Raw genomic sequence first — 26,783 nt, 5'->3', positions numbered from 1 at the left:
GAGCACTGTGCCCACCGCTTCCTTGTAGCCCAGCCTGCAGCCCTGTGAGCGCTCACTCTTCACCGCGGTTTGGAACGAGAAACACCTAGTCCAAAGCACCGGTTACACACATTTTAAAGCCGGCTGGTGCCAAGCACACGGGTGCGCCTAGATTTTGGGGGGGAGTTTGCGTCCTGCTCCGAGTTGCATGATTTGCCTTTTTCTTTTACTTCACCGACACGTTTCCGGGCAGCTCCTGCCGGCTCTCTTTGATGTGGGCCACCTTCTTACTTCAGCTTCTCGCCGTCCCGCACCGGCCCCGAGCGCAGAGGGCGCCCAGGACAGAGCCGCTGCCCCGGCGGCGGGGCGGGGAGCGGGCTTCGGCGCAGGGGCCGCCCCCGCCGCTTCCTCCGCCGCTGCCCCGCGGGCAGCCGCGCTCGGCGGGAGGAGGAGGCGCCGCGGCCGCCACCGCCTTCCCGGGCCGGAGCGGGGCAGTGCGGTGCCTCCCTCCCTCCCTCTTTCCACCTCCCTCCGCGCCGCCGGCGCCAGGGCTCCTTCCGCGGAGGCGGCGGCGGTGGTGGTGGCCGTGGCCGGGACACCCAGGTAAGGTAGAGCCGAGGCTGGCGAGCAGCGGGGCCGTCCCCGCAAAGAGACCGGGGGGAGTTTGTTTCACCGCGCTGCCAGCCGGGGCTGCCCCGAGCGCAGGTAGCCGGCTCCGCGCCCGCAGCAGCGCCGGTCTGCGGCGGCCGGGAGGCGCAGCGGCTGCCGGTGTGCTGTGGAAGGCTGTCCCGGGAGGGGGGGTGGCGGCTCATGGGGCGCACTCTCTGTTTGCAACTTCAAACGTGTGCGACACCGCAAGAGGAGAGGTATTCCTTCCTCGGCGTCCAAGTGTCACGCGGATCTGTAAGCGGGAGCTATGACGAAAGCTGCATTTTAAATCTTTGCTTAAAATTGCTGTAATTTGTGTAATGTAAGGGGTTGTAGCCCAGGCTGCCAAATCCATTTTAAAGCTAACCGTTCCTCAGTATTTCCTTGTTTATGTGACTTTCTTCTCTGAGTCTTTCCTTATATCCGTGTAACTGCTGTGCTTCACTAAGACTGTTCCACCTCGTCTCAAGGCACAATTAGTTTTGTGTGTGAGTTCAGTCGTCTTAATAATTCCCCCTGCTTTCTGTCCCACAGCGTGGTTACCCTTTCTCGGCGGTGAATGCTCTTCTGTAGCCTCGTGCTGGGATACAGCGTACCAGCAGCTCATGCAGTAGGTGACTAGATTTGCACGCTGCTTTTCCACAGGCTTCCTTTCCGCGTCCCTATAAGTTGGAACCGGTAATTGTTTGAACTGTAAACTGAGCTTTTAGTGTAGACACGAGCTCTCTGCTTGGAATGACAGATGTGTACCTTACTGGGACAAATGCTGATCTGAAACACTTAGTATTGTTTTATGAGTCAAATAAATGAGACTGTAGCTTTTATAGATGGAAAAACTGACTGTAGCAGAAATGCAGATAAAAAGGTGTCTTGTGAGTACTTACTTCTGAAGCATTTGTTTTCATTTTAGAGTAAATGTTGCCGATGCTTTATCTGACTGTCTCACCTTTGATATAGCGTGGCTACAGGGTGAAGCATCACTGTTTAATTTCTCAGAACTCTCCAGTGACTGGAAGATGGGTTGTTACTTACAGTTGCTATATAAATGTTTAGGGTATTTTGGGCTATGAGAAAGCAGCACCCATACAAATAGGCTCCCAGTTACACTTGAGGGAGTACCCAGATTGATTCTGCACATGCTCCTCTCTCCTTTCAGCACACCAGCTGTGCTGCTCGGATCACACCACCTGGGCCCAAGAGGCCCTTTAGGCGTCCTGGTCTTGTTTCACGGGCACTGCTCTTGTAGGTGGGGAGGTAGCTCCCGGGCAGGGTGCTACTCATAGCCTTTTGATGGTTATGGTTTGTAAGGGGACTACAGCAGGAAAGAGCCCATTTGCTATCAGCCTCTTCTCTGATAGTCTTCATATTTCTCTAGGTTTTATTTTATGTGTTTTATTTACTGCGAAAGTACACCTTATGGTGAAATAATCACATTTGTTGCTGCATTTAGTCCTCAAAGAAAGGGTGCTTTACATGTTCTGCTGAATTTCTAAATGAATATTATGAGTGTTTTGAACCAAATGATTTCTATGTGACCTGAAACCACTGAAAACAGAGCAATGTGGTTGTATTTGGCACCTGGTTACTCCCTCCTTTTTTTTTTAATGAGATAATCTCACAGGTGTGAAAATCAAAAACAAGGCTTTGGAGTTCACATAGTTGAAACATACTGCCAGTTAGACCTCTGTCATGAAATAACTCTAGTTCTCAGCTGCCAGACCTGATTTTATTAGCCCTTCAAAATTTATAGGAGTACCACTTTTTTTTTATGTTAATGTAGAATTTTAAAAATCTTTTAAAACCATTGATTGTGAGGCAGCTGGAATTATGGCCTCAGTTAAGTTACATTTTAATTCTTAGCTGTAGGCTCAGAATTGTGGATTTGGCATTGCAATGTACCCAGTAACCTGGCTGACTGCCTACAACGGTTAAAAATGGAGAAAAATAAAACAGAGCTGATAAAACAATATCAGCTCCATATTGTTTCATCTTGCCCTGAAACAACATTGTATTCAGAAATGCCGTGATAGTGTGGTATCCTGTAATTAAAATTAAAATAACTGGGAAGTGGTTACTTTCACAGAATTGCTTGGAAGCATCAAGAAAAGTCTTCCCCTCCACCAAACATAGGTGCAACCTGTTGTAGATTTAATTCCCTCCGTGTTGTGTTAGCTTATAAACTGGATACACAAGATAAGGTGCAGAATGGTGTAAGTTTCATACAAATATTTATATATCAAATACGCAAAACATTTTCTGTTTCTTAGACAATGGAAGTCTGTGCTTCCTGCTGTCAATGCAAAGATCATGGAAAAAGTGTCTTTAGCCCCTGTTAACCATTGACCTCTAAGATGTTTTTCTACTTTTGCTTGTTTTGACTTTTTTCAGTAACCTATTACCTTTTCACTGCTGAACTTGGAACTGTGCTTTAAAAAAAGGCAAGTTTGTGTGTGCCAAGGAATCAGTTGTAGCATTCTACAATGGCTTTCCTGCAGAAATAGGATAAGAAAATACCAGTATAAAAATCAAAAGATATGGAAAGCAGTACTCGGACAGAGTGGAGTAAAGGTTGGCATGGAGAAGAAGGACTGAGGTAGTGGGTTTTTTATATTTCAAAGAACATACATGCTTCTGAAGGACATCTATCATATATTTTTGGATTTGTGCTATAGATATTTTTATTATTATGTAGATGCATCTATGTGTACAGAATTACCAATACCTTGGCTAAAAAGTGACAGCAATGGTCAGTCAGTTGTTGCACCATGGAAATTAGAGTGATGATGTTCATTAAATGACCTGCTGATACCTATAGCTTCCTCCGTTATGCAAAACACAAGGGAAGGGCTCTCCTTACGTGGCTTGCAGCCTGACAGACCTCCTGTTCACTGCAGAGAGATCAGCCCGATTTACCCTAATTGTCGTGGCCAGGGCCTCATGCTAGCACTAGGCATTGGAGATATTACTGATATAATGGGGCACAACTCTCCAGAAACCAGTGAAGTTGCACCTGCATTTTAACAAATGGTCAATCAGGTCTCAAGAAACATATTTTTGTTAGTGGAGGATGTTACTTCTAAAGGCAAATCCCCAGTTTGCTCTGTTGGCCCTCAGGCAGAGGAGCATTCTGCTCTCCTGCTTCTGGTCTGGTTTTCTAAGTGTATTTTCTAAAGGAAAAAGCATTAGGAAAGAAAGCAGTGCGTAGGTGAGGGAAGCCAGTGTTCGGGTGGACACGTATGTCCTTTGTTTGCCGTGGCAGAAGAGGAACTGGGGAGCAGAGGCTTGTGATTGACCACTGCCCCGTGGCCGTTACAGCTCTGGCAGTTCTCAGTCATCCCCTGCCCCAGCTCAGCCACACGGGCCGTGATTCAGAGTCAGGGAAAATAGCATGTGAGATAAACCCTTGAAAAACAGATAGACTTCTTTTTATACGTGGGGAGACGAGTCTCATTGTAGGAGATGCTTTGCGGGGAGGGGACTGGGTTTTTACAATTTCCTAGACACGGAGGTGGGATGGAGTAAGGAGAGGTCCCTTCCTTGCAAGCACTGTGAAGTGGCTGCTGTGTTCAAATGGGATCATGAAATCTCTGGAAGAGTAGCAGAAGCCTCCTGGGAGTAGGTCTGTCCATCACAGGCAGGATTTACCTTTCTTAGGAAGAATGACATCACCTAGGAGAAGTCTTTTGTTTTGACAATACCCAAACGTTTAGGAGGAAAATGACATTGCTGAAAAGACGCATCTTGGTTGGATGATGGTCCTGTATTCTGAGTGGTTCAGTAAAGCTCATGCCTATCTTGGAGTGGTCCAGCCTTGGTAGTGTGGGCAGGAAAGATGGTTTTTGGCAGCCTGCCGCAGTGAGACGGGTTGCTCTGGGAGAGCCCGAGTCTGGCCAACGGCTGACGTGCGAGAGCTATTCCCCATTTGCCGAGGGCAGCTGCAGGACTCAGCTCTTGGTGATGGGAAGAAGTGTTTGGCTGTGTTTGCAGTCACAGCCCCTCTTCCGAGGCAAAGCAACAGGCTGCCGACTGGGCCACCCCGTTTCAGCTCTGAAGGTAAAAATCCTATGCGACATTAAACAAATGCAGGAAAAAGGAAAAAAAAAAAAAAGATTGCAGTGTGCTGAGGTATGTGGGACCTGGGCGAATGCTTTCTTGGCACTCCTGCTTTTCCTCATTCACATTTCTCTTATCAGCGGATGTATGAATGGGTACCGCTTTGCCACATGTAGGGTATAACTTCATGTATGCTCAAGTAGGTCACAGCTGAGTTTCCTGTCTGGAGGGGTTTTGTTCAGCCCTGTGCCTATTATGAGCTGTGTGGTCTGATTAAACTGTAACAACGCTTTAGATCTAGGCCTTGTTTCCACTTGAATGTAGGGCAGAAAAAACTGGCTTTGGGTGGTACAGGAAGCGGAGTTCTTCCTTCTGAACCAGGGTCTGGGCAGGACACCGGGACCCTGCCCCACTGGAGAGCGCACTGTCCCCCGTCACGTTAGACTGGGACCAATTCCTGATCTTTTATGCTTATTAAACAAAAAAAATGCCTTTTTTTTTTTTTCCCTCCACAGGATAGCCACATAACTTGCCATCAGACCCAGATGGTAACTGCCCTTCAGTTTTAGCTGAATGTAGTATCCGTTGTAACTCTGTCCTAGGCAGCCCTGTGCACAAATCTTCTTGTCAGGTTCCCTGTGCTAGCCTACAGGGTTGGCGAGATAACCACAATATGTCAAATTCTTAATGTGTTCAGGGTTGCTGCTTGTCCTGTGAGTTACAGGATGTCCTATATCACAGGCTCAAGCTCCATATCCTGGTGGAAAGAATAATTGTGTGTTCCCTCCCTAATTATGAGCATCTCTTCCCAGCTGAAGTTGCAAACCATGGCCATTCCCAGTGCCACAGTGGGAGAAGAAGAGAGGGGGTCTGTCCTGTCTCGGGTTGTGTGACCCAATTTGAAGGATGCGTTCTTAACATGTAAACTGAGTTGAGCTGAATGGATCGCTTTTTCTGTCCCACAGGAGATTCTTTAAACTGGTAATCTTAAACATACTTTGGGATCTTTTGGAAGTAAAATTGCTACCTAAATTGTATCCAGCAAAGATGCTTAAAAGAACATTTTTTAACATGAAGAAATCTAGCACTCAGGCGTTAAGAGTGGCTGGTTCAAAACTGCCAGTGCAACTTCAATTCAGCTCGTTTATGTGTAATGCATTATGAGATATGTTTAGTTATGTAAGCACATGTAGTTTTCTTTTCCTGTTAGGCCACTGTTTCTTTTGGACCATGGCTGGTCGGGCTGTTTCAGTTTGCTTTTGTTGTTGCAGGCCGTGAGGATCAGCTTGTCTTCAGAGCTGAAGGCTGGTGCCAGGCTTGCAGCTTAGGTGACCTCCCATTCATCCTCAGTGGTGTTTCAATGGAGTGGGTTTGGTTGTTGGGAGGAGGCATATTTACAGCTCTGGTGTGTCAGATGAACTGTGAGAGTCAGTTTTATGGGACGGGAGTTTGGGAGAATGACACAGTGAAAGGCTGTGTGGTGTGAGAGCAGTGAGAGATCGGCCGGAGGGCTGTGGTTCTGTGTCAGGGGCTGCAGGCGGCTCCTCCGCCATAGCAGTGGCTGTCTATTCCCACCAAGACACTCTCTCAAAGCATGAAGGGGATTACAGCTGTCTGATTAAAAAAGAAAGTCATGGGCAAGCAGCAAAATTCCCTCAATTTTGTTTAGTTAGTTTCAGTTCAAGAGATCCAGAAAAGTAACTCTGAAAGTCAGTGCGAAGCAGGCACTCCTTGTGAAAACCTGAGACCTAGCCATAAAGGACTATCTTATCTTACCTTTGCAGTGTCTTAACTTTACTCCTTGTAATTTTGACCTCAATGGGACTGGATTGTGGTAGCCCAGCTTCTGGTGATGCCCCTTCTGTAATGTCCTTATGCCTCACCAGAAGTCATCAGAGCAGAGTAAGATACTATGAAGCGTTAATGACCGTCTTGCATGATGTCTCAAAGAGAGTTTAAGCTGAATGCTGTTCCTTAAGATGATAAATGTCTTGTGACGCCTGACAAGTGCTCTCATCCCCTGTTTAGCTCACAACAGTTGAAACACCCCGACATCTGAGAACTGACATCAAGGGGAGCACAGATAACAAGCCACTTTGCTAGAGGTGCTCACTACCTTGCAGGAGTAAGAGGAAAGGGAAAACACAAGACCACAGCACTGCCTCAGTTGTGTTTATTTTCAGATTCAGTGAGAAATTTTTTCCCTGAATTAATACTTATATTTTGACATGAGTGAAACTAAGGTCCTTTGGTATTCCTTGTTGCTTAGGCTGTACTGTATATGAAGAAGAAATTCTTCAAGGTCACAGGCTGGATTTTCAGTCCTGTATGTGGAGACTTTCTTAGTAAGCTGCTGAAATGCAAATAGAAGTTTAACAATTTAACAGAACTCTACGAATAATTTTAGGGTAGAACTCTGTGGTATCTGCCTCAGTAACTTCAGGAAAATAGGTCTCACTCTTCCAAGTATCTGTCCAGAAAGTAGCCAGTAGTGTGGATTCTACTTAGAGGTCTTTGTCTATTTTTTAATTTTTAATCCATATCATAACATACATGTGGTTCAAGCAGAGCAACGCAGAAACTGAAAGGCTTTGTTAGCTGATAAAGAAAATGAAAGCTGCTGTAAGTACAGTCCTTCAAGTAGTATGTCAGCTAGACATGCACAAAGCATGAGAACATGAAATTTGTTCTGGTGGCGTTACTTCTACAATTTTGAGTGAGTGCAATCAAGTGGTAATTCTCGCAGAGTCATGTTGTCCCGTCTCAGTGAAGTGAGGGTGTGGTATGATGGTGAGGGAATTTTGAGTTTCATTTATGTGAAATTTTCCTTGTAACCTATCCAACATAACAGGGTAAGAGAGTCTGGAATCAGAAGATAAGAACACTGACCTTGCCAATGCCACTGCTTTGGTATGTGTAGCCCTGAATTGCCAGATGTGGGAACAGTAGTACAAGATCTTGGCCAAAATGTAAATGGTCATTCATTTCAGGTTCAATCTCTTGTGCTTGTTTTGTAGCGGAGGGGATGTATCCTGGTGAAAACGATGCAGGGGAAACTTGACAAACAGGAACTTGCAGTATTTCCTGTCCCCCACTTGCCGCCTTGGGTTTTTCCTCATGCACAGAAGGCAGTTCTGACCTGTAACTTTAGATGTAGCAGCTCTGTCTGCGTGAGAGAGGTTTGGGGCTAGTCAGTCACTCAGTAGGTGCAAAAAAGCAACAGTTATCAAGTGGCCTTATAATACTACCTCAGAATAAAGATTTTGAGGGGAGATATACCCATTAGTTAACATGGATGCCAACATGTGTGTTGTGGACAGTAGTTCAGCATCTGAGTCAACTTCACAGCCTTGTCTTCAGCTGAAATTCTCCTGTTTATTACTGAAGTATTTCTTACTGTGTAGCTTCCACATACTCTAGCGGGTGCTTGTTTCTGTGTCTATTTAAAACCAGTTATTAATATAAGTGTTTTTTTTTTTTTTTTTTTGTTAATGACCCTATTAGTGAATGTGTTTAAACATAGTGTAGTTTCTGGTATATTTGGTTTGAATTAAACAGTCATTATAATGACATAAAAAAAGCACGTTATGTATATTTTTAGTATCTATTGCTAGCATCTTACTGCATAGCATATGGTTACCTGGGCTATGTCTTTTGCAAGCCTAATTTTGTTAAAAGCATAATACTGGTGTGCAGATGTTGGAATTGCTCCTGGTGGAGGGTACAGGGCATGCAGGAGCCGTGCTTAATCTCTTGCTCACAAACCTGTTTAACTCTTGCCTCAGATAACCTAACTAGTCAGTGAAACTTCAATATTGGACTTCAATATTACAGCTTGCTGCTAAGATGTTCTTCATAGACCATCTGAAAAGCAACTAAAAGGCTAACTACAAAGAGGATATGATTTTATTAAGCTTATTCTCTTTTTAGAGAATGGTTGGTTTTGTGCCTACAATGGGGCTGTTAACAGCTATTCCTATGGAGTAGACATAAACTTGGCTCACATCTACTCTACATGAATGACCTAGAAGGGTGGATGCTTGATAAAAGATATAAAGAAGATCGTGATTTTAGCGATATGGAGAGTAGACTGTGTTCTTCAACAACCTAGGAAAAAGTAACAGCACATCCCTGGAGGTGGTTCAAGGCCATCTCATCCGGTTCTGTTAAATTGGTGTTAATACGAAAGAAGAACAATGCAACAGCCATGACTTCTGTCTAACCTAGTGCTTATCCAGAGGCAGATTTCTCTTCTGCAAGTGGCATGCCTAAGAGTCCACCCAAATTCCCCGAAAGCCAACTACTTTTCTGTAAATCTTCCCTGACCTCAGGACTTTCTTGCCGCTCTTCCCAGACATATGCTTATTTTACGATCATGCGGTCCTTAGCTGGGAATTAGCCAATTTATTAGAGATGGGTCTGGACTGGTTTTCCCACAAGCCATCCCTTTGCACTGAGGCTCAAGGATGCTTGTATAGTTGTCATTCTGTAGATACTAAAGCACTCAGCTGGCTTTTATGTTGCAAGTGCTACAAGTTTTTATCCATTTTGGGAAGTAATATAGTTTCTATATAGCTGCAAAGGAGGGAAAAAAAAGAATATCTTGAGGAGCACTGCAGAAGTGATAAAAGGATTTGTACCTGAATTCTGATGATACAGTTCAATCTGACTAAAAAAAATCTGATGGTTGAAATAATAGAAATAATCTTAGAAGACAAACAGGTAAGAAGCTACAGCCTGCTGTCAATATGGGAAATGGTAGTTTCCCTGAAGAAGTAAAAAGCTGCTTTACCTTTCCCGTGAATAAAATATAAGTGCAAAAAGTGAGTGACAAGTTGCTAGGTAAATAGGTTGCTTCCCTAGCAATAAACAGCACATATATAGTTGATGTTTGCAGGGTCTTAAAACCAAATGCTGTTCTGATTCAGTTCAATTTTGAGGAACTTCTCCAAATAAACTCATCTCACTAATTGTACTTCTGGCTGGCACATTATGAGGGTGAATTGCTACCTTTTTGAGTACTGTCGGATCATTATACCTGGTCTAGCAGGACTCCAATGGACTGCGTAGTCTGAGCTTTTGTAACTAAAGGCTGTCTTTTGAAGATGGATTTCAAAACCTCTGTATCCATATCACTGGATTTCCTGCAGGCATTGAGGAAATTATGGGTGCTCCATGACCTACTGTGCTTCTACATATGCAAGGCATATCAGGTCATTTAAGGGTAGCCTGGGATAGAGAGTGGTTGAGGTGAAGTCATAATTGATGCCTGCTTCTACTTTGTGTGGGATATACCTACAGACCACTTCTACATACCTCTTGTGAGACATGGAAAATACATTTTTAATTCATAAAGCCTTTATCAAACTTAAAACCCATCCAGTTCAGAGCATTCTTTGAGAATTGTATGTCAACCCAGGAATGAGTGACTCAAGATACTAATCCTTGGGCTCATCTGTGTTTTTTCCATGGAGTTCAAGTGAGAGAAGCTGGCAACAAGCTGGCTAGGATCACAAGCAGGTGCAGCAGAATCTGCACTCAAATGAGTAACTCCAGAGTGATGTTTAGTAGTGCAAGTGCAGAGTAGGGCTGGTACTGCTTTTCTGCCATCAGGAGCCAAGCCAGGATTTCTACAGCTTCAGCTGTGCCGTATAGATGTACCAGTGGCACTTTGCCATGGCAGTCCTTTGGTGCAGAGAACAGACAGCCTCCTTAGGAGTATTTCAGGTTTGCTTATTGCTGGCAAAGTACGTTCAAGCCAGAAAAGCTTTCCTTCAGCCCCTGATGGAGTTTTCTTGGTAGCTTTTAAGATGATCACAGGTAATTGTCTAGAAGGCTGGGGGTTGCTTTTATGTGTTGAAATATTATTGCAGGAGATTGGTTCTAGCTCCAGAATGAATGGGCTTGGGACCAGAGGAGAGGTGGTGCTAGATGGCTAATAAGTGGCTTATTTCTACCATTCTCCACTTTAAGAGGTATGTCAGCCCAATGGTACAAAACAAGACTGTGATCATGTTCAAGTTAGTGCAAAGTTAGGTTCATTGTATTGGTATCAGCTACTTGACATGTATGCTGGCAGAGCAGAAAGATTTAACTTTAGTAGTTGGAGAACAAGTAGTTGTTTAGGGGAAAAAGTTCATCTTAAAGTGTTTGGAAAGAGAAGTAACGGAGGAAGTATTAGTCATTCCCTGTGCATAAAGCAAGTCATAATTTGTATGCATTACAGTCTTTTAGTTAGACCATGTCAGAATAGTGTCCTGAATACTGAAATAAACTGAGCTTATTTTTGGTGTCATACATCACGTGCTCACCTGAGGTTGTATAACATTTGGAAAAACAAACTGAAATTGTGAAGAAAGTGAATTAAACAGGCTCCTTTACTATAATTAAAAAGAAGGACAGCCTCAGGCACTGTTGACTTCTTTTTCTTTTTTTCTTTCTTCTCTTCCTCATAGATTTGACTTGCTTTTCTTAGATTTGCGGGTTTGTGTACAATAGCAATTGACCTCCTACTTAATGGTGAGCTTTAGGATTCCTAAACAGAATTAGGTTCAACCTCTGATTTAACAGAACATTTATTTTTCCAGCCCTCTCTATCTCCAGCTTCCTGGAGAAGTAGAAAAAGCTTTTGCACAAGCATCACCCACTTCCTTTGCCAATCTCATCTTTGCCTGTTTCTTTAGTAAGCGAGCGTTACTGTTTCTGTTCCCTTCTTATCGGCAGGGGATTTTAGGAAAAAGGCTGAGGCAGCAGTTCTGCTTTACCAAATGTCCACCCGGCGCTGCAGGGCCAGCGGAAGACTGGTGCAGTAGCCTTGGTCTATGTAGAAGTGAAGTAAATAGACTCTGCTCTCTCTGAGCTTCTGCTCTTCCAAACTGATGTCATGCCGATTTGGAGGTAGTTCTTCCATTTTCCTCTCTAATCTTACTTTGAAAATACTTGCCAGAACAAAGAGGACCATTTCCTTTCGAAGAGACATACACATGTAAGAAGGACCAGTATACCACATACCTCCTCCCAGTTCAGACCCTGACCTTCCCTTTCTATTCGTGCTTTATCTTTTACCTCTTCTCTGTCAGCTGAGGGCCAGTTACATTTGTGCAAGTAAACCAAAGTAATATTCTTCACCAGACCTTTATGCTGCACAAGTGAAGAAGCAAATCTCTTCATAGTCTGCCTCATCTGGCCAGCTGCAGTCAAACTCCTCGCAGCATCCTGAAGTCCTGGTGATGGCACTGCGGTGGGTAAGAGCTGTTGTATGTCAGCAGAAAATTAAGTTTACCATTTTCACTGCACTTTATACATGGTATTTAGAAATAAAAATAAACCTGAGCAACAAAGTTCGGACTCGGGAAAATCTGCTGTCTGCCTTCTAAGGGTTAATATCAAATATCAGTGCATAAAAATATTAGTCAGGCTTGGATTTGGTCCTTGTCTGAACAGCATGGATTAGGCATCATGGAAATGGCAACGAGTGCCATACCAGGCAGTGTGTGTAGTTAGTGACAGCATCCTCAGTTAGCTGTTTAAATTCATTAAACACTGCTTCCCTCATTCAAAAATCAGAAATCTATCCTCGAAAAGAGGTCTTTAAAAAGAAAGTGAAATTGCTTTTTTTTAATTACCTTCTCTAATTTTAATCTTCCTTTGCTTGAATCAAATATGTGATAATTAAAATACAGCTAATTTTCTCGCACGTGATTTTGCTGGCTGTTGCAGGAGGTTTTCTCAGAAGGCCCAGCTGGGGATAAGTTTATCTTGTAAAAGTTTGGTCTGCATGTGCCCTAAGACCACCAAATATGCAAAGCTCTCACCTGGAAGCTGTGTGAATACAGTAAACCCTGCTGACAGACAGGATATTTTAGTTTATGTCAGACTGCATATGGCTTCTGGTGAGCCCAAAACCACAGGTTCTCAGTAGAAGAGGCCAGTTCTGCCTGCAGAATTCTTGAGATTGCATTTCTTCTGTGGGAAGCACTGTTCAATTGTGATAGGCCACCTTGAAAGCTTTTCATAGTCTACAGCAAAAATAAGGTGGTAATTTTGGATGCTGGAGTGGAATTTAACAGTAGTAGCTAATGCTAATAGCATTATTATGGAAATAATAGCAACCATTAAACTGCTGTATATGGGTTGAGCAGAGGGTGATGCAAAGCCACGTCATGTATGTGGTTACAGGACTATCTAATATTCTCAAGTCTAAAAAACTAGACTGGCAAAGTACTTGAGATTCTCTTACTGTTAAAGGTTTTCTGTGTATGGTTTTGTATACATTTTAAATTACCTTTTCCATGAATATGATGAATTACAACTACCCCCTATATGGGTATATATGTATAAAGACCTCTTCTCCCTCAACGACATAAACCATCAGCTTTTCATGTCATATTATTATTACTCTGTCTGAGAAAAAGGGGGTGGATGATGGTAGGGGTTAAACTTTAATCTATATAGATGATGGTGAAGAACAAGAAAGACTTTTCACAAGCATTGAAAGAGCGGCAAAAACACAGGCTTGAAGATGTTACAACCATACCAATGTCACTTTGCAGGCAATAAATACAGCAGGGGAACAAGTTCATGTTCAGAAAGATTTGCAACTCTTGGGCAGTGGGTTTTGCTTGTCTTTAGCACAGAAATGAAGATGACTTTCTAGTCTTCGATGAAATTGCAAGATGAACTTGTAATACCTTTTGACTAACAAAACAAACATGGGAAGTTGGGGATAGCATACAATGCAAGAGCTGAATACCTGCTCTATCGCCAATACTATTTCTTGAGGCAGTGACAGATTCAAAAGCTTTTTATCTTTAGAAAGGACAGGTGGCTGAACGTGCAGAAGGTCAGTAGGCTGAGAAAACTTGTGGATTTTGCTGCTTTAACTGATGTTTTAAAGTCTTTTTTTGTGCCTTGCTTTCCTATGTCCCAAACTAAGTTTCAGCTTGATTTTCTTCCAGCAAAGAACATTACAAATGCTAAAGAGGTTTTTGATCTGAGTAAACTGAAAGCAAAATAGTCAATGCAAGTTTATAGGTGTTGCAGAGCTTTTATGTGGAAGAAATAAGAAAAGCTACAAATACTCAGCTCTACAGGAATGAATAAAAGTACAAGAAGTTGTTGAGGATAGTGAAAATTGATCAGTCCATCCTTTGTATGGTATCCCATAGTGTTGCTAACTCAAAGTTAGCAGTAAATAATTTAAGTAAAAAAAAATGCCCATGTCAACATTTTTCTACATCACGGATGGTAATATTGTAATTCTTGTTTCATACAGCAGAAGTTCCTTTCCTAAGTAATTTATTCATGAGGGAATTGAAGAAGCTGCACTGTAAAGCTGTGAAAGGATGACTTAGTCATTGGAGTGTACTTCTTACAGGAGATCACAATAAACAGCAATAGCTGAGTTTACAAATGATTTGGAGACGTGTACATGTCATTCTGCTAAATCTGAACTCAGGGGGAGTAAGGGGAAAGAAACCCTTTTGCTACTCTTACCATTTTTCTCAAGCTGTTCTGTGCACTTTGGCTCTACTTCTCTTTTGTGATGGTTAATGAGTTGATGGTCCAGTTTGGTGTGATGAACCACCTCGATGCCAGCTGACCGTTTCTTAGAGGGACCGTCACTTCTTCAGCTTTGTTTTCTTCACTTACCCCAGCTACCTAAGTTATAACGCTAAAAGGAAACAAATGCTTGTGTTTTGTAAAATGTAGTGAGCCTGTTTCTGAGGAATTTTGGAACACCTGTACTGGTTGCAATGAAATACTCCTCCTGCCTGCATACATGAGTAGCTTTCAGTTGAACAAGGAATATTTTGCAACATCAGATGGTTATCTCGGAATCTCCAAAGAGCTGTCACTGAGTTACCCCTTAGCCTGTTTACTTTTTAACCTAAATTTAGTGCAGGCAAATATGAATTTTATTTTCACGGGGTCTGATTGTATATAAAATTAGCCAGTTATTCTTTGGCTGATTTTCAAACAGAGACTAGGGTTTTGCAAACCTGTGGGTATAATTTTGAAATCTATTCAAAAGTAGACCCCCAAAATTGCATTTCTCTCAGTTAAAAAAAAACAACAGTCTGCATATGATAGAAGTGGTTTCTGAGAGTCTACTGTGTTTAAAAAAAAAAAAAAAAGAGAGAGAGGAGAAAAAAAGCAAATCCAAGTATTTTTTACTTTGTTTTCTGGCATATGATACATTTCAGATATCATTACAGTATTTTTCCCCTCAATTCCAATTTTAAAATTATGACAGTTTATGCTAAAGCGTATTTTTCTGTATTTGTATTTCTGTGTAATTTACCATTTGAACAGGGATTAATAACAGTTGTCTTTTATTCAGTTGTTTGGGTTGGTTTTTTTTTTTTTTGAGTTTGAATCTGTAACCTTAAATGTGGGGCAAAAAGACTTTTCTATCATATGAAGCACAAGAGCAGATTTTGCAATCCTTGCTTACACTGAGTAGTAATTATTCAAATAAGCTTGTGCTGGATACTCATGTAAGTAACTATTCACATGTAAGTTGGTTTGTAGTTTCTTGATAAAGCAACGGCTGCTTCAGCAGAAAAACCAGGGTAAGGAGTTCTCCTTTTCTTCTTCCTTCTGCACTGCTGTTGCTCTCTACCCAGAGCTGCAGCTCCCTGTTCACTTACCCCACTGCAGCTGTTTGCAGGGACGCATTATGAACATGATCAACAAATTGATCTGAATTAATTAAAAAAAAAAAGAAAAAAAAATTCTGGAAGAGTTACAGGTTTGAGTCAGAATTACAAAGTACCACCTATGTACTTAAAATTGGCATTTTGATTTTTCTTTTTAAAATTGAATTAGTGAATATTACATCATTTTAATTAATGTACTGCACTAGGTGATATGTTTTCAATGTTAAATACACAGACCTGGAATTGCTACCAGTTTGGATTGATGGGCCAAAAATCTGAAAAAGAGCAGTTTTGCAGGATACATGAAACCCAAGTTAGAAAGCTGAGGCTGCTGATTTCTTAGAGGGATTCTCTGTCTTGAATGGCAGCCCATCAGCTTAGCATTAAGACTTTGCACTGAAGAACCCAAATTCCTAGGTAAATGTTACCATCACTAAGGAGGGGTAGAAACTCAGAAAACAGAGTTCCAGCTTGATTTCATTTTTGTTTTCAGCCACAGACAAATGTTTTCTGTTGGTGTTCATTTTATGACTGTTGTCATAAGTGTGTTTTTCAGAATGCCTTTTTTTCTTCTGAACCACTCCATGACTATGTGTGATACAAAACTTTGTGCCATAAATAGTGGCAATTACTTAATGCATTTGGATCAGAGAAGCCCTGATCAGATTGGGATGCACTTTCTCTTTTCTACTCACTAGAACTTCCACTGGGACTTTCATACATTTATTCAACTGTTTGAATGTTACATGTGCTTACCGACCGGCTTACGGTGACTAATTGTTTCAATAAACAAACACAATCTGGGAGCTGGGAGTGGGAATCAGGAGATACGTGGGTAGTGTTGCAACTGCTGGGGTTACCTCATCACTTAGTACCTCAGTTTTCCCCAGTGAAAACCAGGAAAGGTGGCATGCATAAGAAGCTCTGTCTACAAGTAAAAACTTACTTTGTACATCTGGACCAATATTGACTTAGCAGATTTATCTTAACAGTTGTTTTCGTTTGTTTTGGGGAAGGTGTATGGTGACTTCATGGCCATACAGGTGAATATTTGTATAATATGAAGATGGATAGTGCAAGTTGATGCAGACTTTTTGATACTTAAAGTTGGGAATGTTTTCCCGCCCTAAAAAAAGCTGAGAATCTGTAACTCTTTCTGATTTCAGTTGTAATTCGGAGTACTCGCTATCTCTGCAAATTAGATCACATTTGTTATCATGTAACTAAGACTGGCAGGGAACAGGGCAAGTCCTGGGCAGGAGGGATACTGTGAAAAGTTCAGATGGGTGGCAGCACAAAACTCCCACAGCTGTTTGTAACAAGATAACAATGTGTCATGTAAACAGCTTCATGTCCTGGGGGATGGTCTGGGAATAATAGAATATTCGGGGGGGAAGGTGCAGAAAATTTCTAAAACTGTACTGAAGAAAAAGTAGTGATGTATGGGTTTGATAAGAGGTAAGGGTGGCTGTTTCAGGTGCTTCTCAATGAAGTATTGCAATTTTGGAAAGGAACTTTCAGAATAATAGGTGAGAGTTCAGTTGTCCTGAGCCTTATTTATGGAAACAGAAATGTGGCTAGAGCCATTGGCTTGGAAAAACCCCCAAACAACATCTGTGACCAAATGCAGATTCAAAGGCTGATCTTCTGACCTGGGAAACTGGTTCTAATCTGCAGAGATCTCCATAGCAGAGATAATTCAGTGTAGCAACCAGGTGCAGACATTGACTAATTACATTATTGATGTTTTTATTTTTTTAATGCTGATTTTGTCAAAAGGATTTTTGTTTTGTTTCTGGTATAATGTTAATGTGACCAAAGAGGGCTCGTAGGGAAATGAAATACTTTAGCATTATCAATATTGAGATTTGGAATCATCATTAATTTTGAATCCTTCTTGTGCTCTCTAGTGGGATCTCTGAGATCACAATTTCTAAGGTGGGTAATAATTATGTTTTTCTTAAGTGCCAACAGAGAATTTGTCCTTTAGAGAACAGAAGGATTGTTTTGAGTGGGAGAGCCTGTGATGGGAACCCTTATAGTTTCGTGTGCATTAAGCTGATCTGAAAGTTAATACTTTTAATTCTTTGAACAATGTTTGTATTTTAAGTTCATGGTAGTATCCTTCCTCCTGCAATTACCTTTAAGATTGTCAATTTATTTTTGGAAGGGCAATAAAACAGAACTGGGCACCTTTAGTAATTAAAGAATGCACTCGAGACAATTACTAATTAAAAAAGATCTGTCTTCTTCCCAGGAATGCAATGTGACAGATGACCAACAAAATGTACGCGTGTATGTGCATCAGAGGAAGAGGAAAAACAAAAATAAATTATTCCTAATAATCACTATTTCCAATCCTATTATAGTCTTTTACTTATGCATCTTAACCTGGTCTTATTTTGTAGTTCCATGTAAACCACAGACGAATTTTTTAGCATATGCGGAGATATACCTTCAAAAGAAAAGGATATTTTAAAGCAGTGAACAACTACATCCAGCTGTGTGAAATGGCATGGGTGTGGGATATGAGAGCTTAGTTGGCCAAAACAGGGAGTGAAACACTGTATCGGGACTAGACTGGAAGGCAAAGGGTGTCATTTCAGGTACTGTCACAACAAATAATGACAACGTTTAGGCACTAAAGTGAATTTGTTTACATTTAATTTTATTTAAACTTTACTTTTGTAAGGTAATGTTGTGAGGAGGCCTGTGGCTTTTCAAGCTTCTCTACACAATACTGTGAAATGCACTGTTTTGTCCGTGCTGAAGTTATGTTGCCTGCAGAGAAAAATGTACATACATTTCCCAGGTGACTTTTTAAATACTCTAAGTAGTAAATAGGTGCATAAATTAAGCCCTGTGAGAAATGAAAAAAGTGTTTGGGGTTTTTTTTATAGGTTGGAGGGAAATTTGCTACTGGTACAGAGATCTGCAGTGATTATCTAGGGCTTCAGCTTGGGTTATCCCTCCGCCCCCTCCACACGTACACACACTTGAGAAGATATTCGTAGTCACTGGTGCTTCAGCAGATGCTGCTGTTCCTTCTTCAAACCATGGCTTTAGTCTGCAGCCGTGCTGCTCTAGCCTGAGCTGCGGTCGAGGTCTGCACTTGCAGCGTGCCCTGGCTTCGGAGCACGGCTTGAGGCAGGGGCCAGGCGTTGCAGCGGGCAGGTCTGGCAGAAAGCTAGCAGAGGGAAAGGTAATGGCGGGGAAAAAGCGTTTCTGGAACAGCTTCTCCACAACCTCTCCCACACCTTTCGTTCCTGCCTCCGTGCCGCCTCATGTGTTAAGTCTGTGCAGGCAGCAGTCTGTGCCGCATGATGAAATGTCTGGTTGGATCCCTTCCCTAGCCCGCTTCCCAGCCCAGCGGGAGGAACACTCGCACCCACACAAGGCAGAGCGGCACGGCAGGGCGGCAGCGAGCAGATGAGGGAGGAGGTCAGCTGTGCTTAAGCTGGCATCATGGCAAAGAACAGAGAGACTGCCTGCCACTTTCTGTCTGGCAGGGCTCTGGAGCCAGACTTGCAAACCAAGTCACTGTGGGTGTGTTTGTTTTTATGCGCTCCTAAGTCTGTCCTACAGGTATCAATCATGGTGTAAAACTTTAAAGCAGCTTGATGTCACTGAGCAACCAGAACTGTCAAAAGTGAATGATTTAGATTGTTGATGGTCAGCATGAAGTCTTTCTAAATAGAAGATGGAGGGCATATATGTAGCAATTTCTGAAAAATAAGCTCTAATTCTCTGTTCTCAAATTGACATCTTCTAAATGACCATTTGCATCTGAAAATTTTCATTAATATAATTGGAATGAATTTTCAAGATGACTTTTACTGATCCATGTTCAATTTTGTATATCAAACGTTTTTGCAAATGGCATTTATATATGCACAGGCCTTAGCAATTAAAACTTGGCTACATATTAGGACTTTGTGGTGAAGAGCAGTTGTACGCTGCTGTTTGCCTGGGGCACGTTTTGGACTTCTCACTCGTATTGTCTGTGACGTAGGCTGCAGCGTCCCTTATTTGATCCCAGTCAGGTACAGCTTTTGGCTTCCTGGGAAAGTGCCAGTGCAGCCCTCAGCTGAGCAAAGCCTGAACTTTCTTGTCTAATAATTAACTTTTGTGAACTTCCAGATGCTTAGGGTGAGCTCTAGCTTTCTGTATATTCAGGTAGTTTCATTTATAAGTAGAAACTCTTTACTACAGAAATCTCCAGCTCTGTGATCCTCCAAAGATATCTTAACGATTTATTCCTCTCGTCTTCACAGGAACTGATATTCAATGGCTAGAAACAGAGCTGACAAGTGGCTGAAATGAATACGACTACTATCCTACAAGAGATTTTGATTAAAAGATCACAGCAGAAGAAGAGGACTTCTCCCTTAAACTACAAAGAGAGGCTTTTTGTACTTACAAAGTCTATGCTAACATATTACGAAGGTCGAGCAGAGGTAGGAGACACAGATTTATATTATAGAGTGCCTTTGTTCCTTTTTGCTTTTGTATACTATTGGCTTTTTTCCTACCATATATCATGCTGTCAGGAGTGGATGGGGGCAATGGCCATAGGTGGCAATGAACATGAGCTGCCATTTCTCTTTTATTTATAATGCAGACTGACAGAGGCGTAAATAACTTATCTGGTAGTCAATGTGAACTGGTTCTTAATCAGAGCAGTAGTACATAGCCAGGATGCCAGAAATAAGATAAAACAGCTTTTATAGCTGATCATCAAAGCTGATTGCTTTCTCTCTCCAGAGAGATGAAAGATCACTGTTATCACAAAGTGGGGAAAAGGTAGAAAAACTTAGTCGTAGTTGCTTGTGGCCATATTTACTGTGAAGGCCATTACTTTCACATCTAGGAATTAACTGAATTCAAACAGGAGAAAGAGCATTTGGTAGGAGCAGTGCATTGCAGACCAAGCTCACTAGAGATGAGATCCATTAGACTGGATGTAACCTAGTGATTGAAATGAAGCTGGAAGCAGTTTATCTTTGACAGCACGAGCAGCTCATCCCTGTTACCACTTTGTGTGTAAATTCAGTTACACCAGAAGTCAATAGTGTAAACTAGGCAAATCCTCAGACCAGCATTTTTTCAAATGAGCTCCAGACTTGGTTTCATCAAGATTACCTGCCCCCAGAGTGCCCTGTCATATCTTTAGTGCTGGGGGTGAGATTTTCCACTTAACTGAGGCTACTTTCCGGATTTGTCACAATGCTGAAGGGGATTAAAATGGCTGCAGTAGCTAGTGGAGCATGCTCTACAACCTGGGAAGCCATTCAACAAATAAAACTTAATGGAGACAATTCTGCATCCTCTTGTGTCGGCTGTCTTACCTCTGATGAAAGAAAAGGGTACAGGAGAGCTGAAGCTTACGAAGCACGTTTCTCTGCCAGAGCTTCCACTTGCAGCAGAATTGAGCTCACTTACTGTGCTCCAAGACCACAGCAGTCTGTTGTAGCTGCTGTTCTCTGAATGTAGCTTGGGCACAGTCAAGGATTAAGAACAAGATCACAGACAGGCTGAGGTTGGAAGGGACCTCGGGAAGCCATCTGGTCCAAGCCCCCTGCTCAAGCAGGGCCACCTAGAGCCGGTTGCCCAGGACCTTGTCCAGATGGCTTTTGAATATCTCCGTGGATGGAGACTCCACAACCTCCCTGGGCAACCTGTGCCAGTGGTCAGTCACCCTCACAGTAAAAAAAAAAATTGTTCCCTGACGTTCAGACAGAGTCTCCTGTGTTTCAGTTTGTGCCCACTGCCTCTGGTCCTGTCACTGGGCACCACTGGAAATAGCCTGGCTCTGTCCTTTTTGCACCCTCCCTTCAGGCATTTATATGCATTAATAAGATCCCCCCTGTACCTTCTCTTCTCCAGTCTAAACAGTCCCAGCTCTCTCAGCCTCTCCTCACAGGAAAGATGCTCCAGTCCCTTTATTACCTTTGCAGCCCTTTGCTGGACTCTCTCCAGTACGTCCAGATCTCTCTTGTACTGGGGAGCCCAGGACTGGATACAGGACTCCAGGTGTGGCCTCACCAGTGCTGAGTAGGAGGGAAGGATCACCACTCTCAGCCTGCTGGCAATGCTTTCTCTAATGCAGTCCAGGGTACCATTAGCCTTCTTTGTGGCAAGGGCACGTTGCTGGCTCGTCTTCAACTTGGCGTCCACCAGGAACCCCAGTCCCTTTTCTGCCATGCTGCTTTCCAGCTGGGTGGCCCCCAGCGTATACTGGTGCATGGGGTTGTTCCTTCCCAGGTGCAGGACTTTGCACTTCTGGTTGAAGTTCATGAGGCTCCTGTCAGCCCATTTCTCCAGCCTGTTGAGGTCCCTCTGGATGGCAGCATGACCCTCTGGTGTGACAGCCACTCCTCCTAGTTTGGTGTCATCAGCAAACTTGCTGAGGGTGTCCTCTGTCCCATGATCCAGGTCATTAATGAAGATGTTGAACAGGACTGGACCCAGTATTGACCCCTGGTGTACAGCACTCGTTAGTGGCCTCCAACTAGACTTTGTGCTGCTGACCACCACCCTCTGGGTCCAGCTGTTCAACCAGTTTTCAGTCCTCCTTGGAATATGATTTGTGTATTTTTACTGACTGTGGAGTTAAAATATGTACTTATTTTAGAATACTTTTTTTTTAGAATGCTTTTTTCCCCCCAGAGAATAAATAGGTGGGGGCTAAGAAGCCCTCCGAAACATGTCTTGCATGCTTATCCTGTGTCAGCTTACATTCAGGTCAAATAGAAATGTAACTAACAGGTTTTGCAGGTCTAGTTGTCACCCTTTAAGAAGTTACTTCTTCCAGCTTTCCCCTTCCAGCTTTACCTTTCCCCTGCAGGTTAATGTCCTCTGGCTAAAATACCCTTCCAGCAGACTGACTGGTGTATCTGTCTGAGAGGGGGTTTAAACTATCAGTTTTATTTGCAGTGAGATGGAGCAGGGCTGCCCATAGTGCCCTCAGCTGTGGAGGCAGTAACTTCTTAAAACGTTCCAGTCTAAGATAAGGACAGTTGGGGTGAAAATATACCTTACACCTACGGTAGCCCAGCAGTTTGCTGCTGAAGCAGGCAGGTCCATGTCATCCCTGTCCTAGCCTTGCAGGTCTCCCCCATCCATTTGAATTGGTCCTACCACTTCTTGGAATCCATACTGCTCTGAAAAAACTTGCTAATCAGCAGAAAAATATTTGATCGGGTTTTATTTTTGCTGGATTAGTGTTCTGCTGGGTTAGCAAGCTGCGTTAGCTCAGTGCAGGATCTAACCCAGTGCCAGACGCAGTGCCAGGTGGTGGAGGAGGACAGGATGCTCTGACTGTTGACACCAGCATGTTGCTAGACTGGCTCAGCCATGACACATAGCTTTCCGACCTCAAACTCTTTTCATTTTCACTGTTCCTCCCACTTTAGATTCTTTTAAACATTAATCAGCATTTTATTTTATTAACAATGTTGTCTGAAAATAATGAGCTCTGATTTTCGAGGGGCACACTGAATATTTTTGTCAGCAATACTTGGCCTCTATTTGAAAAAAAAAAACCTGTGTGACTAAGATCTCTGTGACACAGAGGTAGTTATTCCTTTGTGTCACTGGGCAACTGAAATGGAAGAAGTTTGGGGGTTTTATCAGTTGTTTGGTCTTTGTTTTTTTAAGCCAATGATGGTGGCTGCAAATTTGTATTTACAGTAAGACAGTTGTATATTCTGGCTGAAGTAATTTATATAAAAAGAAAAAAAATATTAGAGATTAAAATAATTCTGTCCCCTCTGAATAGTTAGAGTTTTATTGCTGAATAATGAATAATAATAAAAAAATAAATGTGACTACTGTGTATGCTGGTTGAAGTTAAAGATATGACACATGAAAGGATAGGTACGGACTGATCTCATTTCAGGCTTGGCAATATTGAAAGTCCAGATTGGTAAGATAAGCATAGAAATCCCAAGCCAAGAGGATCCCACACCCTCATTTTAATCACATAACTGCAGTGGTAGCAGTCTGCCAAGGGTGGCTGAGTTCTGCTCCTCTGGGCAAGTACATGATTCCCAGTGTTTTTGTTGGCCAAACTGAAGTCTTTTCTTGTTTTTTTCCATTTTAACTTCTATGGGAATTCAGTAGAGAGAATTCAAAAAGAACCCAGGGTTCATGATCACGTGAATAGTCATACCACTTCTCTTTAAAAACAAGATTAAATTAAATCTCGTTAACCAGATTAGTGAATACTCAAAAGTGTGGGCAAGTTGGGATTGTAAATAAGGCGACAGAATTAGATACTTGGTATGTCTGGTGACAGAAGTGGAACATTTTTGACAACAGAAAGCAGTCAACCATAGCAAATGTTGTTCTTGTAAATGCTGCTGAGAGATTTAATTGACCCTGTTCTGTGCAGCCGGTGGTGGGGGATCACTTGCTCTTTGACCAGAAACTGCACATTATAGAAGTGCTCTATTTTTTCTGTCCTATATCTTGACAAAGTGCCATATACCTACTTGGAGCGATAAACGATTATCTCATAAGCATGACTACTAGCAACAGGGTAAAATCTTGTTTAAACTTGCTCATAACCTATTTAAATCTTTTTATATGTGCTTTCAAGTAGCTCAGGCACCCTGTCATGGCACAAAGTGCCTACAGTGAAGCTGGAGCTGCACTGCTGCCATGAGAAGGAGAAATGTAGCTTCTGCACTTAGAAATATTGCTGGACTGTAGGTCATGGAGGAGGTGTGTGAACTATCTATGAAGCATAACTACGGAATCAATAAAGAGGCTGAATTTCAAGACTGGTTTCAAAGCACAGAAACCTGAGGAAGGAGAGTCCTGGTTTAGGTCACCTGTGCAAAGCTCTACAATTATGAGTAACGTCATGGGAAACTTATTTTGTGTAGGAAGCCAATAGAACCTTGGCTTTTATGGCTTAACTTCTTCTGGGCATTATGCTGTTTGGTAAAAAAATGGGAGATATACCACCTTAAGGTTGGTTAAAAAGATGGACACTAAAAAGCTTGAAAATAAACATACATCAGGAACTGACTTGCCTTGAGCATCATGGAGATGAATTTTTAATGTTGTCAGAAAAGCACAATATTCTGTTTAAGCTGGAGATGGTTTCTGGTTTTGACTTTTTTTGGCATAAATTCTGTGAATTAGTAAGTGTCAATGTTGGGGAAATGCCATTATTGCACTATTACGCAATATTGGGCTAACAATAATTACAAGCATATAAAAGGCTGAGTTAATAAGTTTCATGAAGCCTTTAACGATTTATCAGCTGTCATTGTTGGAAAGAGCATTTTCTTTTTTCCCTTGATGTTGCAAAAGTGGCTACTGAGATCTGAATATGATGGATTCCATTTGTAATGAAGACAAAAATTCATCGTAGTAAGAAATAACTGAATCAGTCTCCAAGTACAGAGTACTGATTGTATATGTATAAAAATAGGGAAGAAGTAAAATATCTTCCTCTTCTGAGTATGGAGATGTACTATAAAACTGAATATGCTACAATCAGAAAGACTTAAGATATGTACAGCGTTCTCAAATACGCATTGTAGACTTACTGACCCAGCTTTAAACAGATTTATATAGACAGTAGTAACTACAGTGGTTTGGAAGTGGGAGGTAGTAGGCATTTTTGCACAAACTGGCCCTTGCTCTGGAGGACTCCTGCACTATGCTTACTGGTATCAGCTGGAGTCATTGATTGCAGTGTAACTTCTCCAGGTAATCTGGTTGTATAGCAAAGGCATGTAGTGTTCTAGTGAGGAAACACTAGCGTGAAATATTTTATTAGGGAATCTCTTTCCAATTTTGTGTGGTTTGAAAGTGCAGCATACTACTTCAGGTATGCTGCTGTTCATTTTCCTGAACTATTTTCTTCTAAGAAATCAAAAAATACTAATCTGTAGGAAATTAATAAGCAAAGTTAAGCAATTTTGAAATAAACCTGCTTGTCTGAAAATCAAATATTTAATGCAGTAATAAAAAAAAAAAAAATCTCATTTTGAATGTTTTTTTGTATTTTTCACCAGCAAAAATTTAGCTAAAGTTTTAGTATGACTTTTCCCAAATCGCTAATTTCGTCTTGAAGGGAGTGCACGTTTGAAATCCAAGGAGGCATTTGTGGAAATAACTTCACATATGCATGGCCCTAGGTACGTTTGGCCATTTTCTGTGGAAAGTGGCCTCATATCTTCCACATTCAACTTGAAATACTCTGGAGTTTATTTTCAAAGGTGTGGTGCATTCACACTTTCAGCTGACTGTGTGGAAAATCAAACCTTAGTGTTTATGTAGGAGTCCACCTTATCACTGAAATTGGAAATACTTCAGTAAATATCAGCTGAACAGTTGTAATGGAAAGGAATACTCACTTTACAGCTCTACCAGTATGCCTGCTGGCTGGTGTCCCGCAGCGCAAGTGCCCCACACGCTCCTTTGCAGAGTGGCTTAGCTGCTGCAAGGAACAGCATCTTTTATTCCTCTTGAGTTAGCCAACAGGACAGACCACACAGAAATAGCATTCAAGATACTGCATCCACCAGAGTGGTCCACCAAGTACTCTTGGTTTATCCTCTTCCTGTGTGGCAATAAGTTTTACTGTTGTGAATTCTTTCTCAATGAATGGTCAGAAAATGTCTCTGAACTGCAAGAAGATGTTAGGGCAGTCTGATGGCCCTGACTGGAGCAGGCTTACTGCTACATTACAGAATAGTCATGATAGCAGGTAACATGTACTTCACACAAGTTTTAGTTAGCTTAGACTGACAGAGCAGCTAACTTGAGCTAAAAGTGCCACCAGACTAGAGGTTTTGCTCTAGATGGTATTTTAGGTAAGGGAAATTCTTTGAGATGAAGGCAAGATAATAAACGTAGGTGTTAAAGTACTTCTCGTCACTGGAGTAGTTGAAAGGAGCTGGTTTGCGCAAGTGAGATGTCCTGCTAGTTTGTTGGTTTCAAAAATTTCACATTGATGTTTCTCATGAGCGCAGTGCTTCCACAGAGCTGGCACAGATCCAGTCACCATTTTATAAATTGTTATCGGTGTGGACTGTTGGTATCCTCATATCTATTGGAGCTGTGGAGTGGTCCCTTTCACTGTGGTATTTTTCTCTCAGCTTGCTTAGCAGTGACACTTTAGTTTGAGTGTGTTGATGTGTGTGGTTTGGTTACTGTTCTCTCACACACAGCATGGCAGGCTCGCATTAACCTTTCCAGCCCCGAGCAACTTGCACTGACCTTGAGTATGAAGCTGATGAACATGAGCTCATGAATATGAAATTGCTTTAAGCTTTAGCATCCTTATTGTTTGCTCGAGTCCGCTGTATGGATTACAGTTTACAGCAACAAAAGGTTTATACTGGATTTTGTGTTTTCAAAGGTATAGGCTAAATCCCGGTCCACGTGGTTACCCTGCATGTGTTTGAGTGAATGGGGGTC

The 26,783-nt window shown here is 42.1% G+C and overlaps 1 protein-coding gene across 2 annotated transcripts in view; it reads left to right on the top strand.

Moving 5' to 3' along the window:
- Positions 1–520: 520 nt before the first annotated feature.
- TEC (tec protein tyrosine kinase) overlaps positions 521–26,783 on the top strand; it is a 52,959-nt gene continuing 26,696 nt past the window's right edge. The window contains exons 1-2 of one of the 2 annotated variants that reach the window (XM_050895402.1): positions 521–582; positions 19,616–19,798. In XM_050895402.1, coding sequence (XP_050751359.1) covers positions 19,661–19,798 — 138 coding nt within the window. In that variant the 5' untranslated portion in view covers positions 521–582; positions 19,616–19,660. Of the gene's footprint in view, positions 583–1,183; positions 1,238–19,615; positions 19,799–26,783 lie in introns of those variants that run through there. The other variant, XM_050895403.1, reaches the window with a different exon arrangement.

The sequence above is a fragment of the Gymnogyps californianus genome, chromosome 4 (genome assembly GCF_018139145.2).
Source record: "Gymnogyps californianus isolate 813 chromosome 4, ASM1813914v2, whole genome shotgun sequence".
Taxonomy (NCBI): Eukaryota; Metazoa; Chordata; class Aves; order Accipitriformes; family Cathartidae; genus Gymnogyps; species Gymnogyps californianus.
The sequence above is the reverse complement of the archived record's forward strand: the minus strand, read 5'-3'. Positions and strand labels throughout refer to the sequence as shown.